The sequence below is a fragment of the Uloborus diversus genome, chromosome 8 (genome assembly GCF_026930045.1).
Source record: "Uloborus diversus isolate 005 chromosome 8, Udiv.v.3.1, whole genome shotgun sequence".
NCBI lineage: Eukaryota > Metazoa > Arthropoda > Arachnida > Araneae > Uloboridae > Uloborus > Uloborus diversus.
Window position 1 is genome coordinate 152,671,784 of NC_072738.1, and position 15,950 is coordinate 152,687,733.

Here is a 15,950-nt window from a genome sequence, read left to right on the forward strand (position 1 = left end):
ACACACAACATACCCCCCCCCTCCCCCCACACACACGCCTATATACACACACACTCGTGATCGCGAAAAAAATAATTTGAATTCAAGATGTCAAAGTTCTTTTTTTTTCCCCCCCATCCTGCCAGAATGTTATCATGTTTTCTGGTACTCTGCTGCGAGAATTTTGCCTATTTCAAAATTCTCGCAGCCTAAGAACAATGTTGACAGTCAACACGTCGTTACGAAAATCAACATCGTTGAATTTACTCAAAGCTGCAAAAAAAAAAAAAAAAGAAAAAGGCAGATACTTGTTTCGCGACTACAAGGAACCCCTCTTTCAATACAAAAAGAAATCGGCTTCTGAATGTAAAACTTCCGTTGCGTGTCTTTTCACCAATAAACAAGTTGGGTATTTTTCAACATAGCAGAGTTGCAGCTTCGTCTTTAAAAATCAGACAGTTATCCAACAGTAACATATTTATTAAATGTCTAACTAAAACCAAGTACAGCTTAAATGAAGACCAGCATACCGGGAATTCAGAATCACACTTATCACAGAAATGCATCTTCTAATATGAGGAAACTCATTAGCATACATGCACAGTAATATTCTTCTTCTTGAAGACTTTATACATTTAATGCCCATAATTAAAATTTACCAACAAAACTTACATCTTTTTCCACTGCGAAAGAAGTTCCTTGTATGCAACTTTTGCAACTTTGTGCATGTTTAAAGTAGTCGGTTTTATTTTCACTATGTTTTTACAATTAAAAATTAAATTCATTTCCTTCGTACTCAATCGGGATGGTTAATAATTTTGAACAGCGTCCAGATATTAGTTTGGTCATGTTGTCATACTAATTAGGTAAGCCACTGACATTCAATACGGGTTTTAAGTTAGTGATAGAATTAACCCTTTCCGGCTCGGTGGTCACAAAAAAGGACACCAAATTCAAAAATTTCTTTTAAAAAAATCTTTCTTCTTTAAAACCTCAAAAATCGCTGCATAAGTACGTTCTATTTCTCTTTAAAGCACATGGATGGCAGGACTATTAAATATGACTCTTTTTGTTGGCTTAATTTCTTGTTCAAAAAATCTCAATCTTCAAGCTCAAATACAATAATTTTTTCGAGATTTTAAAATTCGCACCCTAAACTAAACTAGTAAACCATTTTCCCCCAGCAACCTTGAGAAATTCAGTTATTATTTTGCAAAAGATTCGAGTTCATTTTTGAATGCATAGGGGGCTTCTCTCCAAGTGTCCCCAAACGTAGACACGGCGCTTCTAGAGCACTGATCTCATTGTAGTGGGCGAAAGTTGTAACATAATACATTTCGGGGAAAAGGGACCCAAAGGAATCGTTTCCAAAACAGTTTTGTTCATTTATCTTGGGTTCTTGACGTAGAACAGCTGAGTTTGAATGCCCATGACTGCACAAATTTGAGGTTTGCTTTTCCTGTCAGACAGTTGTTTACTTTTTACAATCTCAGCTTTGATTTTTTTTTTTTTTTTAATGTTACTATATAGTAGCATTTTTTTTTTTTTTTTTAATATTTTGTTGCACAAAAAGAATACACATAAATCAATAGCAATGGGCAAAAAAAAAATAGTTTTAGCAATTTTAAGTTGCTTATTTAAATTATTTACGATAACATATATGAACTTTCTTGAATTTTTCTTCACTATTAGTTTAGAATTTTTATAGAAAAAACATTGTATTTTGCATTATAAATATTCTTAATGTTATAAATTGCTGAAAAAATTAATAAGAATGCTTAAACTTAAAATATTTGCAATCATTCCAATTTTTGTATGAGGTAAACATAACCACTTCAGAAAAAAATTTCTGCTCAAGAAGGGTGGTGGTCACAAACGGGGACACCACTTCCAGCTGAAGGAGGTAAGTTAAAAAAAAAACTTTTTTTTAAGGTTAAATCTGTTTTGTTTTAAAGCTTTTCAAGATCAACTTCTGTAAATATTATTTATGTTTTACAACAACTCATTTCTTCGATGACTTTCTAATTTTTGATTGCAGATATTTTTCGAGCTTCTACTCGTGTTCCATTGCGCGCAAGGTCCGAGTGTGCGAGCCTCGAGGGGATGGTCTGAGTTCACAAAGTCACCTGTTGGACAACGTGTTAGCTCGCGCAGGTGTGTGGATCGTGGCAGGAATCGCCTGTCTCGGAAATGCTGCTGTCATCATTGGACGAGCTATGATTGTCATAAGACGAGAGACAGATGGAGTGCATGCCTTTTATATTAAGGTCAAAGTTGTTTCTTTTCTTAAAAAAAGGAATGCTTCTCTTTTATACTCAAGTCTGTTCATGTTTTTTATGTCATGCTTTTTATGTCATTCACTGTTAAAAAAATTTCGAAACGCTACTGATTATTTCCGTGTAACGTTTCGGGATTTCAATTGTTTTTATCCACTTCTTGAGAAAATGAAGTACTATTGTCCAAAAGTTTCCTGGATTGCTGCAAGTTGCACGAATGCAAACTTCTCACGGTTTTTAAGAAAAAACACAAAGTTAGAGTAGAGATTTTAACTGAGCGTATTTATTAAGTGTATTGACCTCATTTTAACTACAGGCCGTCTAGCCTGATTGAACTCCCAAAGGAAGCAAGAAGATCATTGGCCTGCGTACCTTTGAAAAAACTGCAGGCGAACTACATTCTTGATACCTACTTGCAATAAATTCTGTCTTAGCTTTGACCATGTTTACTATACTGCCCTAAGAACTTTCTTGATAAACCAGGAAGGGTCTAAGCTACTATATTATACCTACTTAAGTTAACTCTGAAAATTTCCAGAGACACGACTGGCCTTAAACGGGAAGATGTCTGAGTTCTTCAGGAAGCTTCCAATATAATTTCAAGAAGTTTACTCAATTTTAGCGGGAAACATTCCTGTTTTTTGCAAGATATGTTACTGGCAGAAATAGGACAGTCTAGCTGTCCATTATTTAGCAGGAACGTTTCTGAATTGTTTTTACAGTGTACATAACTCTGTTCTCAAAAAAATTGATTTCGGATAATAAAATAGGCCTAGCTTTCAAACATGAACTTTTTTATTCCTCGCTCTGTAAAAACGATTCAGAAACGTACCTGGAAAATAATAGGCAGCTGATGTGCCCAATTCCTTCCAGTAACATAGCTCACAAAAACCAGGAACATTTTCCGCTAAAATTCAGTTACCTTCCTGATATTATCCTGGAAATTTTCTAAAATATTCAGAAACCTTCCCGTTTAAAGTCAGTCGTATCTCTGGAATTTTAAACTAAACATAGGTGGGTAAACTATAAAAGTTTGGCACCTTCGTGCGTTTCCAGGAAAGCTCCCAGAACAGTATCGCAATCATGGCCAAAGCTAAGACCGATTTGCAGGCAAATGTCAAGCATCTCACCCTCCTGCAATTCTTACAAAGCTACGTTGTCAAGTGACTGATTTGCGCCCTTTGGACGCTTTTTCAGTCTGGACGGACTGCAATCGCTCTGAAGCTGATACACTTTATAAATACGCTCCGTTAATCTTTAAACTGGGAACTAAAAAATTTTTTACAACAGTGAGAAGTCTGCATTCGTGCGATTTGTAGCAATTCAGGAAACCTTTCGACTATGATGCTTGATTTTTCCAGAAAACGGATAAAAACCATTGAATTCTCGAAACGTTACACGGAAATACTCAGTAACGTTTCGGAAATTTTTTACAGTGCGCCTATCATGCTTTCCGTTCACCGCGTCACTAACTTGTATGTTGCAGTTTTACTCGGTATCTCTTACTTGGCAACCTATACAAATCTTACACGGTTTGGCCCATTTTTGAATAAGTTATCGCTGTTTTTGTTATTTTTCCTTACTTTACCTTAACCAGTGTATATTTCAAGTGTTGGCAATATTTACATATATGCTCGTATTTTTACTATCATTTTTTTTAATAAAAAGCCTTATTTCTGCTGTTTCTGTTAGTGTTTCCTATTAATAGTGACGTACCGATTTCTTATAATGTATCAGTTAGACGATTACATTGGTATAAATCGGGGTTTCCGCTACAGTCGCATTTTTCGCACAATGCGAAAACACTATCTGAATTGCGAAAATAAAGCAATGCATTTTCGCTTTTTTGCTCAAATAAAAATAAATTAGTTTTTTAAATAAAGAAGAAATGTATGATCCTAGAGAGGAAGCGTGCATGGCGATAATCAACTTAATCTTTTTAAAATCTTAGCTTAGATGTTTAAACTACAATTAAGTTCAATAACTATTAGTCTTATACAGCATTATGTCCCCCCAAAAACTGCTTTATTAGGAGGAGGGGAATGCAACGTTCTAAACACCAATCATGTTTTCTTTTTTTATTTTATGTTTTTAAAAAATTGCTGTTGTACTTATTTCTTCAAGGATGTCAAAAATGAAATATGAATTTTATTTTCAACTGGAGATGAAACACACTGAGGCATATATAAATATGAGAATGTGTAACATTTTAGCATTTTGCTAACATTTTTCCATCAATTTTAGCTTTTATGCTAAAGAACTTTTGAACCCAGCTTAAACCCTGGTAAATGCTTCTTTTAACGTTGAACATCATTTGTATTTTAAATCTAAATTGTTAAAATTTTATGAACATAATCTTTTTTCCAAATAAAATTTGTACGTTTCTTTCTTGAAATTGTGTAGAAAGTAAATATTATTTATTTCATTTATCCTTTTTAATTGTTTGTTTTTGAAGTAATTAGATATTTAATACTATTAACTTTTAAAAAAATTACCAAATTGCTCCTATTATTTCGTATTGTGACTGAATCTATCCGTTTTCATTTGTGTATTATTCAGGCTCAAAGAGGATTACATTACTTAATGATTTGTTATTGATGTTTCAATGTTTTTTATTTTATCCTTTTAAATCCCTTCTATGTTCCATGTATTAAAAATTAAGTTGCATTATAAAAATAAGACTATTAGGCATCTCTTTAAATTATCCAAGAAGAAAATTTCAAAAAAAAAAAGAAAAAACAATTATTGAATATCTTGGGCATGTTATGTTAAGTTTTTTTACTGAAGTTTTTGATGGATTATACTTTACGCTAGATGGCTACAGTTTTATATTTATGTAGAAACGCTTGATATATATGAACCTCTTTGTCACATTTACCTCAATTTTAAGTTTTAAAAAATGGTAAAAAAAGAAAAAAAATCAATGTGAATTTTCTTGAACAAATTCATTGAAGACTTGAGAATAACTTTTATGTAGAAAAAACTGAATGAAAAAAAAGCTCTAAAATTACAATTAAAACTAAAAACAATAACTCTACAACTACCATATGTAACACATTTTTAAAAATCAAATTACCTTACTAAAAATGTTCTTAACTTCTTTTGATAATTATTTTTCAATGCACTTTACTGTAAGTTATAAGAAGGGAAGGAATGCTTATGCAAACGTTTTTGGCACTCAAAGGACTTTTTTTTTTTTTTGCTGTTGTTGTTTTGACACACAACACCGCGTCTTTCATGTGATGATACCAAATGGTGGCCGTCTGATTGCGGCGCAGATTGTTTTTGATGGGCGCAAGAATCTAGCTATCAAACGGCACGACCTTGAGCGTCACGGATTTTGACAAAATTCTACATTTACGTCAAATCCCACTAGATATGAACCTTGGTAAGGCGGTTTGACTGCATAGGCCCTGGTTTGGCTACAACGAGGGTTCAAAGTTGCTAGTTTGACCCCCAGAAATCCATTAGCGCTCCCGTTGGAATTTCAGACTTCAGCACAATGTTCGTTTTCCCAACACATTCGGCGTCTTTTATTAGTACTACGAGTGGAAAGGAGAAAGTCTATTTATTTGCAGGCATTATTACAAATAAACTTGAAAAGTGTACTAAACTTGAACGAAACAATCTTATATTTTGGTCGTTTAATGTGCTATATACAATAAATTCAGAGCTAAATGGTAGATGAGGAACTTTACCATTTTTTGCTTATCAATGGGGAATATCTTTGATAGAAGATGGTAAATATCCAGTTAAAGTACACTGTAAAAACGATTCAGAAACGTACCAGGAAAATAATAGGCAGCTGATGTGCCCAATTTCTGCCAGTAACTTATCTTGCAAAAACCAGGAACGTTTTCCGCTAAAAGTCAGTAACTTTTCTGAAATTAATCTTGAAACTTTCTGAAGAAGTGCGAAACCTCCCCTGTTAAAGTCAGCCGTGTCTCTAGGACCTTCCAGAAAAATTAAGTAGGTTTAGCGTTATTGATTAGAACTTTCCTGATTTACTAAGAAGGCTCCATAAAAATCAGAGCGACCACGGCCAAAGCTATGCAAGAAGGAGCCAAGCATATCTCTTGCCTGCAATTCCTGCCTTGCAAAGCTGTAGCTATCCATTGACTTGTTTCACTCTCATTAGGAGCTTAGTAAACCTGGATAGGCCGTAAGTCACCCTTAGGCCGATACACTTAAAAAACACGCTCATTCAATCATTAAACTGGTTGCTAAAAATATTTTCCACAACAGTGAAAAGTCTGCACACGTGCAACTTGTAGCGATTCGGGAAACTTTTTTGTGAAGATACTTGTTTTTACAGAGAAATAGGTAAAAACATGTGAAATCGAGAGACGTTCCACGGAAATAACCAGTAACGTTTCGGAATTTTTTTACAGTGTGAATGGCTGTTATTGGCAAAAAGTCAATACTAGCGGACTATCAATATAAAATGAAAATAATTAGTTTCATTTACAAACGATAAATATCTTGAAACTATATGTCAATACACGTAATTTTTGGGTCCAATTTAGAAACTTTGGACCCCCGTTGCAGCCGAACTAGGGCCTATGCAGTCAAACCGCTCTACCTGGGCTCATATCTAAGGGGAATTGAAATATGTCTACAATTTTGCCCAAATCCGTGACCCTCAAGGTCGTGCCGTTCGGTAGTAAGGTGACATGGAATTTCGATTTCATTCGAAGTAAACTCAAATCCACTTCTTTAAGAAAGCGTCCAAAGTCTGGCAAATCTTTATAACAGAATCTGCTGATTCATCTGTATCAGATATGGCTGTAAATATTCAATCACTTCTTGCAATGGTAGAAACTATTTGCACTAGAGCCCCTTGAAAAGGACAGGCTGACTTATCCGACATTTTGGATCCACGACAGAATTGGATCCAACCTCGTTTCTAGCATTTATAAATACGTTATAATATTCGCTGGTTGCTAAGTCGTAAAATAATTGATGATAAGTTCAGTAAAATCTCACTTAAGGTAAATTTAGAAAGATAACTTCGTTCACAAATTCAGCAAAAATGTATCGGGGAATGTTTACCGTAATAAACCTCATTTTCACACCTTATTTGTTTTTAATTTGTAGTAATTAAATCGTATTCATCTACAGAATAAAATAATCAAACATCAATCAATCAACACATCTACAGCTTGGACACCAATTTTCTGCAATGAGGCTTTTGTACAAATACTATTTTTTTCGCCCGACAATTTTGGAACCAAAATGTCGGATAAGTCAGCTCCCCTTATATAGGAGCCTTAATTTGCACCATGGGCGCCCATATGCAAAATCGTAAGCGGGGGGCTCAGATATTTTAACCATGGTTAAGCATGATATTTTGCCCATGAAAACCAATTTCAGGACCGATTAGAGTCATTAAAATTGGACATTTTGTAGCCTACTTTCCCAGTAAAAATCAGAGAAAGGAGAAAAAAGCACAAAAAAGGCTTAATACATCTTGAAAATATCCCGAAAAACAAAAAAAAAAGTCCAAAATAAATCAAATAGTTAGATAAATATTGAAAAATTAAAAATTGGAAAGTAGGGTATTGAGATGGGGAAAAATGGCTGTCGGTCTGTCTGTCTGTCGGTCTGTCTGTCGATCTGTCTGTCTGTCCCCCCCCCCTAATAACTTTTGAATGAATAGTCCGATTCGAACAAATTTTTTTGTTAGAAAGATCTCGGCGAGGACATCTCAGTCCCATAATTCATTTTTTGATTTGAACAATTTTTCGTTCAATTTTGAACAGTTCAAAAAAACTTTACATTAGCGCCTACGGGGAAATTCAAATTAAAAATAAATCTTGAACATAGATGCAAAGTGGCTCTAAACAATCTTTGTAGGGAAAAGCTTTTGATAAAAAACATGTATCGAAAATATCTTTTTGATTTGAACAAGTTTTCGTTCAATTTTGAACAGTTCAATTCTCTTAACATTAGCGCCTAAGGGGAAACTGAAAGTCAATATAGATTCCGAACTTAAAGGCGGATTTACTTCAAACAAACTTTGTTGGAAATAGCTCTTGACGACCTACTCCCGACTCCGAGAATTTAGGGGCACCTGACTCTGACTCCTGTGCCCGACAATTAATCGGACTCCGACTCTCCGACTTCGACTCTGACTTCGTAGCTTTGGCAAACATTTATACACGGAGGACAAATGACTGACTCAGATTCTTGGATATTCGACTCCGACTCTTTTATCCAAAATGAGATTGACTCCGATTCCGACTCCGCTGCTGTGGTTTTAACTGTGAAATAATTATTGTTGATATGACTTGTTTTTATTTTCACGCTAAAGTTTTAATTTAGGTATTCGCAACTCCAACGAACTATAGGGAGCACTGAAGTCACTGTCTAATGGCGGACTTAAAAACTAAAACAAACGCACATGGTAACGAAGAAAATACTATAAGTGTTGTGATTTTTGTTCGTACGTATGATTTTTTCGCTTTATTCTTTTTAAATTAATTTTCAAAGTCTTGTGGACATTCTGGCCCACGTAGAAAGAAATGAGAATTCAAGAAGCATTACTAAACGTCAAAGATTAATGCAAACTACGTAGTTCGTAGTTCTAAGCAGCTATTTCCACGATGTTGAATTCGATATTTATCAATTATTGATAAAACTAAATAATAATTGTGGCCTGACAAGAATAACAATTAATGCTAGAAAATTCAATATGACATTACAAATTGTTATCGAAAGAAGATGATACTTTTTTGCCTTGCTTGGCTAGCGCTTATTGTTTTCCATTTGTTGCTGAGTTATTTCTCTCGAATTCCCGAATCGGTTTATTTAAAAATTTTCTGTTTCGATTTTTCTAATTTCTGAGTTACGATTTAATTGTGTCAATGTTATGCAAATCATCAACAAAATTCTCACGGATATATGGTGGTAGTTTTCTTTTCAGTTGATTGACCATTATTTCTTTTCACTTATCGAATTCTGTAATCTTACTGCCATTTTATTCCACTCATGATAAAAATTAAAAATGGTTTAACTAAAAACGCGAAATCCTCGCCAAGGCTACTTTGCTCGCACTCTACTAAAACTATAACCCTAAACAAATTTGGCGAAAACCTTTCAGCTGAGAATAAAAGGAATAAAGTAAATTCTTTCTCGGTTAATTCATTTTGTTCTACGATAATATATTCAAGAAAATATTTTGCATACTGTCCATTCCCAACTAAATGCTGCTGTAAAATATGGTAAGTTTAATTAATTTAAGATTAAAAAAAACCCCATATTCTTACAAAATTCATACAAAACAATAAAAATTTTTACCTTGTATAACGTTATCCAAGTTTGTTAACACCAGAATTTTCGCTTTCACCTATTATTAAGGAAATAATGAAAACGAACATTTTTTTGAGAAGCTCGAGAATACTACTAAGGGACGAATTAATTTCTGTAGCTGAAAGCAAACTAAGACACATCGATTGCGTTAGTAAATACTCAGAACAAACTGCCTGTTGTTTACGTCAACAGACACACGTGGAACGCATCGTGGCAATGTTTTAGTTTCATTTGCAGTTTTGTAAATCACCGCAAGGTAGCGTATTCGAGCGCTGGAGTTCCGAATTCAGTTTTCGGCGAATAAACTCGAAGTCATTTTATGTTCAAGATATGCGCAGACGGTTTTTTTTTTTTTTTTTTTTTTTTTTTTTTTTTTTTTTTTTGACAATGAAAATTATTTCTTTAAGTTGACATTTTATTGTTTTTATTTATTTTGGTAAGTGCATTAATTCGTTTAAAAAATTATTTTTGGCAACAGGGGAAAAAGAAACGGTTTTTTTTATATGATGTATTTATTTTAATGAATTTATTATTATTATTTTCTTGTTTTGAAAGCTGTTAAAGATTATTTTTTTTAATGGAAAGAAGTGTATTAGCTGCTTTGTTTAAAAGGTGCTGCTATTTTATCTTGTTCGTTTTTTTTAAAGAAAAGTTAGGAATATTTTATTCCTAGAAATCAGCTTAAAATATTTAAAAAAAATATGTTTTAAAAAATTTGCGATTTTAGCTATTTTTTGAGAATATTGATCAGGTACTAGAAAGTAGTCTGGGTATATGGGAAAGTAGGCTCGTCTAGATCTAGACAGAACTTCTTGTAATTACTTATTCATTAATGGTTGGGAAAGAAATATTTTTACATTTTTGCAAAGAAAAAAATATATTTAAAAACAAGGAAGTCCTAATTTCTAAGGGGGGGGGGGGCTCGACCTCCCCCTTGCCCCCTATATGGGCGCCCATTGATTTGCACTGTCGCTACTTCTAGCAAAATAGAAAGTTTAACTTCAACAAAGAGGGGAAATGGGGGGGCGAAGTCTCTGAGAAGTCTACGTAACAAGGGAGTGAAATTTATTAGTATTAACATATGGTGCTTAAAAACGGAACTTTTTTTCAGATTTGAGGTTAGATGCGCCATCTGTGAAAATAATAACCAACTAATCATTTTATCATGGAGTTTATTAATTACATTATTATAATATTTTTTATTTTATAATGACTAATGAAGTTGCAAAATATTCTATTCAAATAATACATTTTAACTAACGAGAAAACTGATAGTCAAGGTAAAATCTGTTTAAAATAATACTAATCAAATCAATTGTTTTTTTCGTATTGCCTACCAGTTACATTCATGGGGTATTGTATATATAATTTTAAAAAGTTTGCTGTTGTAGATATCACTAATTCTGTGTAGAAAGAGAAATTCAAGAGAGTATGCTTCGCTAAATGCTTGAAGCAGACAGATTAGAGCATATTTTGAAATATCGGCGTCAACGCTACTTACATCGTGGTGCAAAAGTGCTCGATTTGGTATAGCAGAATATGCCAATGTTCCTGAACAGAAGCAAAGAAAGTAGATCGATCTTATTAAAAATACATTTCTGCTGGAAATTATTCTATCATGTATGATTAACGAAATGATCAATATTGTCACTCTAAAATGTCAAAACAGTTGCGCTTTTGTTTTGAAATTTTTATATATTTCTTTATCAATCTTCGTGAAAATCAACAAAAAACCATTTTTTGCGAAGTTTTGTAGAAAACAACAACTGTAAAAGAAAAACTAGTTTTGTTCTAATAAAATCTAGTCTACCTTTGTCAATTAATTAAAAAAAAGTTAAAAACCCTTCAGGTGATACTTCATTTCATACGATTTTTTTAAGTTGATGTTTCCGTTTGGGAACATTGGCGCTTAAAAAGTTAAACGTTCGAATCAGTTGTTTTTTTTTCTTTTTGCATAATTCAATTTGAAAAAATCAGATGTTTATTCCTTTGTAGAACATAATTTAAAAATAAAGTATTTTTAATTATTTATGTATTCCCATTTTTTATCTGTACTTTGAAACTTCTTTCAAAACAGAATTTATCCGTTGCTGATTTCTTGATGTGCTTGTACCTCTTTTTAATTGCCGGACATGACGTTGCATTCCGTGGGGAGTACATCCGTTATGACGTCAAATGGAGGCACAGCTGGCAGTGCACACTAGCGGGTATGCTAAGTACTGTTAGCAGCGAGGCTTCTGTCTTTATTCTCACTCTAATTACAGCGGACAGGTAAGTTCAATTCAATTTTTAGTTCCTAAAGTTTTTTTTTCTTTCTTTTCAACTCGACAGTTTCTGATGACAATTATTTTATTAGTGATATTTAAAAGTTGAATTGCTCGCATAGCTTTCTCTTCTTCGTATATAACTTTCTAAATGCATATTATAACCAAATTGCGTTGTTAAACAAGGCATTGCATCTTTTCCTCGCAACTGTGTTATTGTGCATTGAGTACTTTTTTGAACTGATGAACATTCCACTAACTTGGAAATTGCTATTGCAGTATTTTCTTGACAATTTGTGGTTTATTAATGTCCTCCCCCTTCCCCCACTTTGCTCATATTCTAGCCCAAAGCACTTTTCATCATTTTACAAGTAAGGTCTTACAGCTTCACAATACAAATTTTGCTACTATTAAATAATTAATGCGCGTTCTGGTTTCTTGTGGAGGCAGCTAAGGTGCATAACTTGAGCCCATTAACAGTCTCTTTACACTGTAAACGTAATTCAGAAACATTCCTGGGAAATTTGGCTAGTTAATGTGCCCAATTTCAGCCAGTGACATATCTTGCAAAAAACAGGAACGTTTTCGGCTTAAAGTCAGCAACCTTCCTAAAATTATCATAACATCTTCCCGGTCAATACCAGTCATGTCTCTTAAGAAAATCAGGAGCCTTCTGATACTTTGCAATAGAGAAGTAACCGAGATTTAAAAAAAAAAAGAAAAAAAGAAAAACACCCTAATAACAAGGATTAACAACCATATACACTAATTTCAGAAAATTGTGTACATTAAGTACTGTTTTTTTCCTTACTTTATAGGATTAAGAAAACGTTTCTGATAAAATTCGTGTAATTATACAAATATGTAAAGTTATTTCGCAAGAAATCCTATTGTGGTAGAAGCAAACATGGTAAAAATTCTGATTCAGTATATAACTTTCTAAATGCATATTATAACCGAACTGCGTTTTTAAACAAGGTACACTAAAAAAAATTCAGAAACGTTACTTGTTATTTCCGTGGAACGTCTCAGGATTTCACACGTTTCCACCTATTTCCCCGTAAAAACAAGTATCTTCACAAAAAAGTTTCCTGAATCGCCCACGCGTGCAGACTTTTCACTGTTGTGGAAAATATTTTTTGCAACCAGTTTAAAGATTGAATGAGCGTGTTTATTAAGTGTATCGGCCTTAGGTTGTTCACCGGCCTGTCCTGCCTGACTAAGCTCTCAATGAGAGCGGAAAAGTCAATGGATAGCTGCAGATTTGCAAGGCAGGAAATGCAGGCAAGAGATATGCTTGGTTCCCCCTTGTATAGCCGTGGTCGTTCTGATTTTTATGGAGCCTTGTTGGTAATTCAGGAAGGTTCTAATCAATAACACTAAACCTATTTAATTTTTTTGGAAGGTTCTCTAGACAGGACTGGTTTAAACAGGGGAAACTTCGCACTTCTTCAGAAAGTTTCAAGATTTATTTCAGAAAGGTTATTGACTTTTATCGGAAAACGTTCCTGATTTTTCCAAGATATGTTACTGACAGAAATTGGGCTCATCAGCTGCCTATTATTTTCCAGGAACGTTTCTGAATCGTTTTTACAGTGTATTGCATCTTTTCCTCGCAACTGTGTTATTGTGCATTGAGTACTTTTTTGAACTGATGAACATTCCACTAACTTGGAAATTTCTATTGCAGTATTTTCTTGACAATTTGTGGTTTATTAATGTCCCCCCCCTTCCCCCACTTTGCTCATATTCTAGCCCAAAGCACTTTTCATCATTTTACAAGTGAGGTATTATAGCTTTACAATACAAATTTTGCTTTCAGAAACATTCCTGGGAAATTTGGCCAGCTAATATGCCCAATTTTAGCCAGTAGCATATCTTGCAAAAACCAGGAACGCTTTCGGCTTAAAGTCAGCAACCTTTCTAAAATTGTCATAGCATCTTCCCGGTCAAGGCCAGTCAAGTTTCTAAAAAAAATCAGGAACCTTTTGATACTTTGCAATAGAGAAGTAAACGAGACCAAAAAAAAAAAAAGGAACAACACCCCAATAACAAGGATTAACAACCATATACACTAATTTAAGTAAATTGTGTACATTAAGTACTGTTTTTCTTTACTGTATAGGATTGAGAAAACGTTTCTAATGAAATTCATGTAATTACACAACTATGTTAAGTTATTTCGCAAGAAAACCTATTGTGGTAGAAGCAATCATGTTAAAAATTCCGATTCAGCATATCAACGCTATAGAAAATCCCATTTTTTTCCTTAAGGTAACATACGAAAAGTTTAAATTCGCCGGCGAGTGTGTTGTTGTTGTTGTGCATCCACTTGGTCTAGCCCCCGCCCCCCTTCCCCCCCCCCCCCTAGACCAAGTCCAAGAGATCGAGTCGCACTAAAAGATCTAAGATAATCTCATCCGTCAGTTGACCCACAAAGGCACCGATACAACAAATAATATGAGGGGAAGAGGCAATAACTGAGCATGGGAAAGTAGAAAAAGCCTTGGTGGAATCATCGAAGACCAGACTGCGAATGTGGCCCGACCTTAGCCTAGCTAAGGCAGTTTGGGCAAGGCTTGCGCAGCTCTTCTGCAAGGTCAATCCAGGATACTCTGCGGTGTACCAATCGCGTTCAGGTGGAATCCTCCAAGTTGATTTTATCTTGTCAACTAACATGGAACGAACCTATGAAACTCTTAAAATTGATGATGGGAGAATGGAAAGGTAACTGCCTTCCACGGCGAGTCTGTCAGCGGCATCATTGCCATGGATACCAACATGAGAGGCAATCCACTGTAGACGCACAGAACCTACTTCGGACAATTTAGCCAATTTGGAAACAATACGTGCAGGCGAGTGTAATTCGTATGATGAATAATTATTATTGCGTATCCAAAAATGAAGGAAATTTTGCTGCATGTCAATTTTCAAACCCATCTTATTGCCTAACACATGTTACTATTCCGGCTAAAATCTCTTTTCAGGTACATTTCAATAGTATATCCTTTGATGATGCGCCGGCGCACGCTACTGTGGGCAGTATTTTGTGTGGGAGCCAGTTGGAGTGCTGCTCTTGCCATTGCCATCTTGCCCACTCTAAATTTCGGCTATTTTGGAGACGATTTTTACGGAAACAATGGCGTTTGCTTGCCTCTCCATATACACGATCCATTCTCCAGGTAACGTTCACGAATATTTTTTTTAATAAACTTCCACTTTTTATACTTATTTCATAATTAAAAATAATTTTCAAATGTAATAATCATTTAAGAACAACCAGATCTGTTTTTGTGCGGTCTTTTTTTTTTTTTTTTTTTTTTTTTTTTTTTTTTTTTGCGGGATATGAAAATTATTTATAAAACAAACGGAAGTTATTTATAAAACGAGTGCGAGGTAGTATCTTCAAGTGACAACAGAGGCATCCCGATAGAAAGTCGCTGTGCCTCCTAAAAATTTCCTTATTCGGGAAATTTTTCGGAAGTGGGCAAAATTATCATCACTTGGTTTGTTTTGATTTAATTTAAATATAACATTTTGGGTTATTTCCTATGTGAGATTTTTCTCATGCGGTCCCTATCCACCGCATAAAAACAGTTTTAGCTGTATTTGGAAAACAGATTGATGCATACTTATTTTTACCGCAACAGAATTTTTAACAAGGATTTTCATAGCGTAATCCACATAAACAATAACAAACAGAGTCGTCAGCATTTTTTCCCCTTCAATTATTCAATTTCAGTCATTCTTATCCCGTCTGTTCACAATTTCCCTGGTTTGACAATAATGACAAAGGAGTACATGATATACGAAGCAGCTTTTTCTAAATTTATCTTCAGAAAATTATAAACTAACTGTTTTTTCTTTTCCTTTTGAAAAAGTCTCCGTTAATTTATCATCTTCTACTTAAATCCTACAATTCTCTTCATCAATTATATCAATTATCCATGTGGATTTATCCTTACATTTTTAGAGAACAAAAAATGATCCATTAAAGAAAATTTGCCCAATATAATCCGTTTATCTTTACATTTTTCTTTCGTCTTTAAACAGACGAAAGGGAAAACTTGAACCACTTCAAAGAACAAACCACCTTTTCCGACATTTTGGCTCCTGGTGA

General features: G+C 34.2%; 1 protein-coding gene across 1 annotated transcript in view; it reads left to right on the forward strand.

Moving 5' to 3' along the window:
* Window positions 1–15,950, forward strand: part of LOC129227647 (relaxin receptor 1-like) — a 69,832-nt gene that overhangs the window by 44,683 nt on the left and 9,199 nt on the right. Inside the window, exons 5-7 of the mRNA XM_054862237.1 lie at window positions 2,018–2,246; window positions 11,644–11,837; window positions 14,818–15,012. Of these exons, the coding sequence (XP_054718212.1) occupies window positions 2,018–2,246; window positions 11,644–11,837; window positions 14,818–15,012 (618 nt within the window). The remainder of the gene's footprint in view (window positions 1–2,017; window positions 2,247–11,643; window positions 11,838–14,817; window positions 15,013–15,950) is intronic.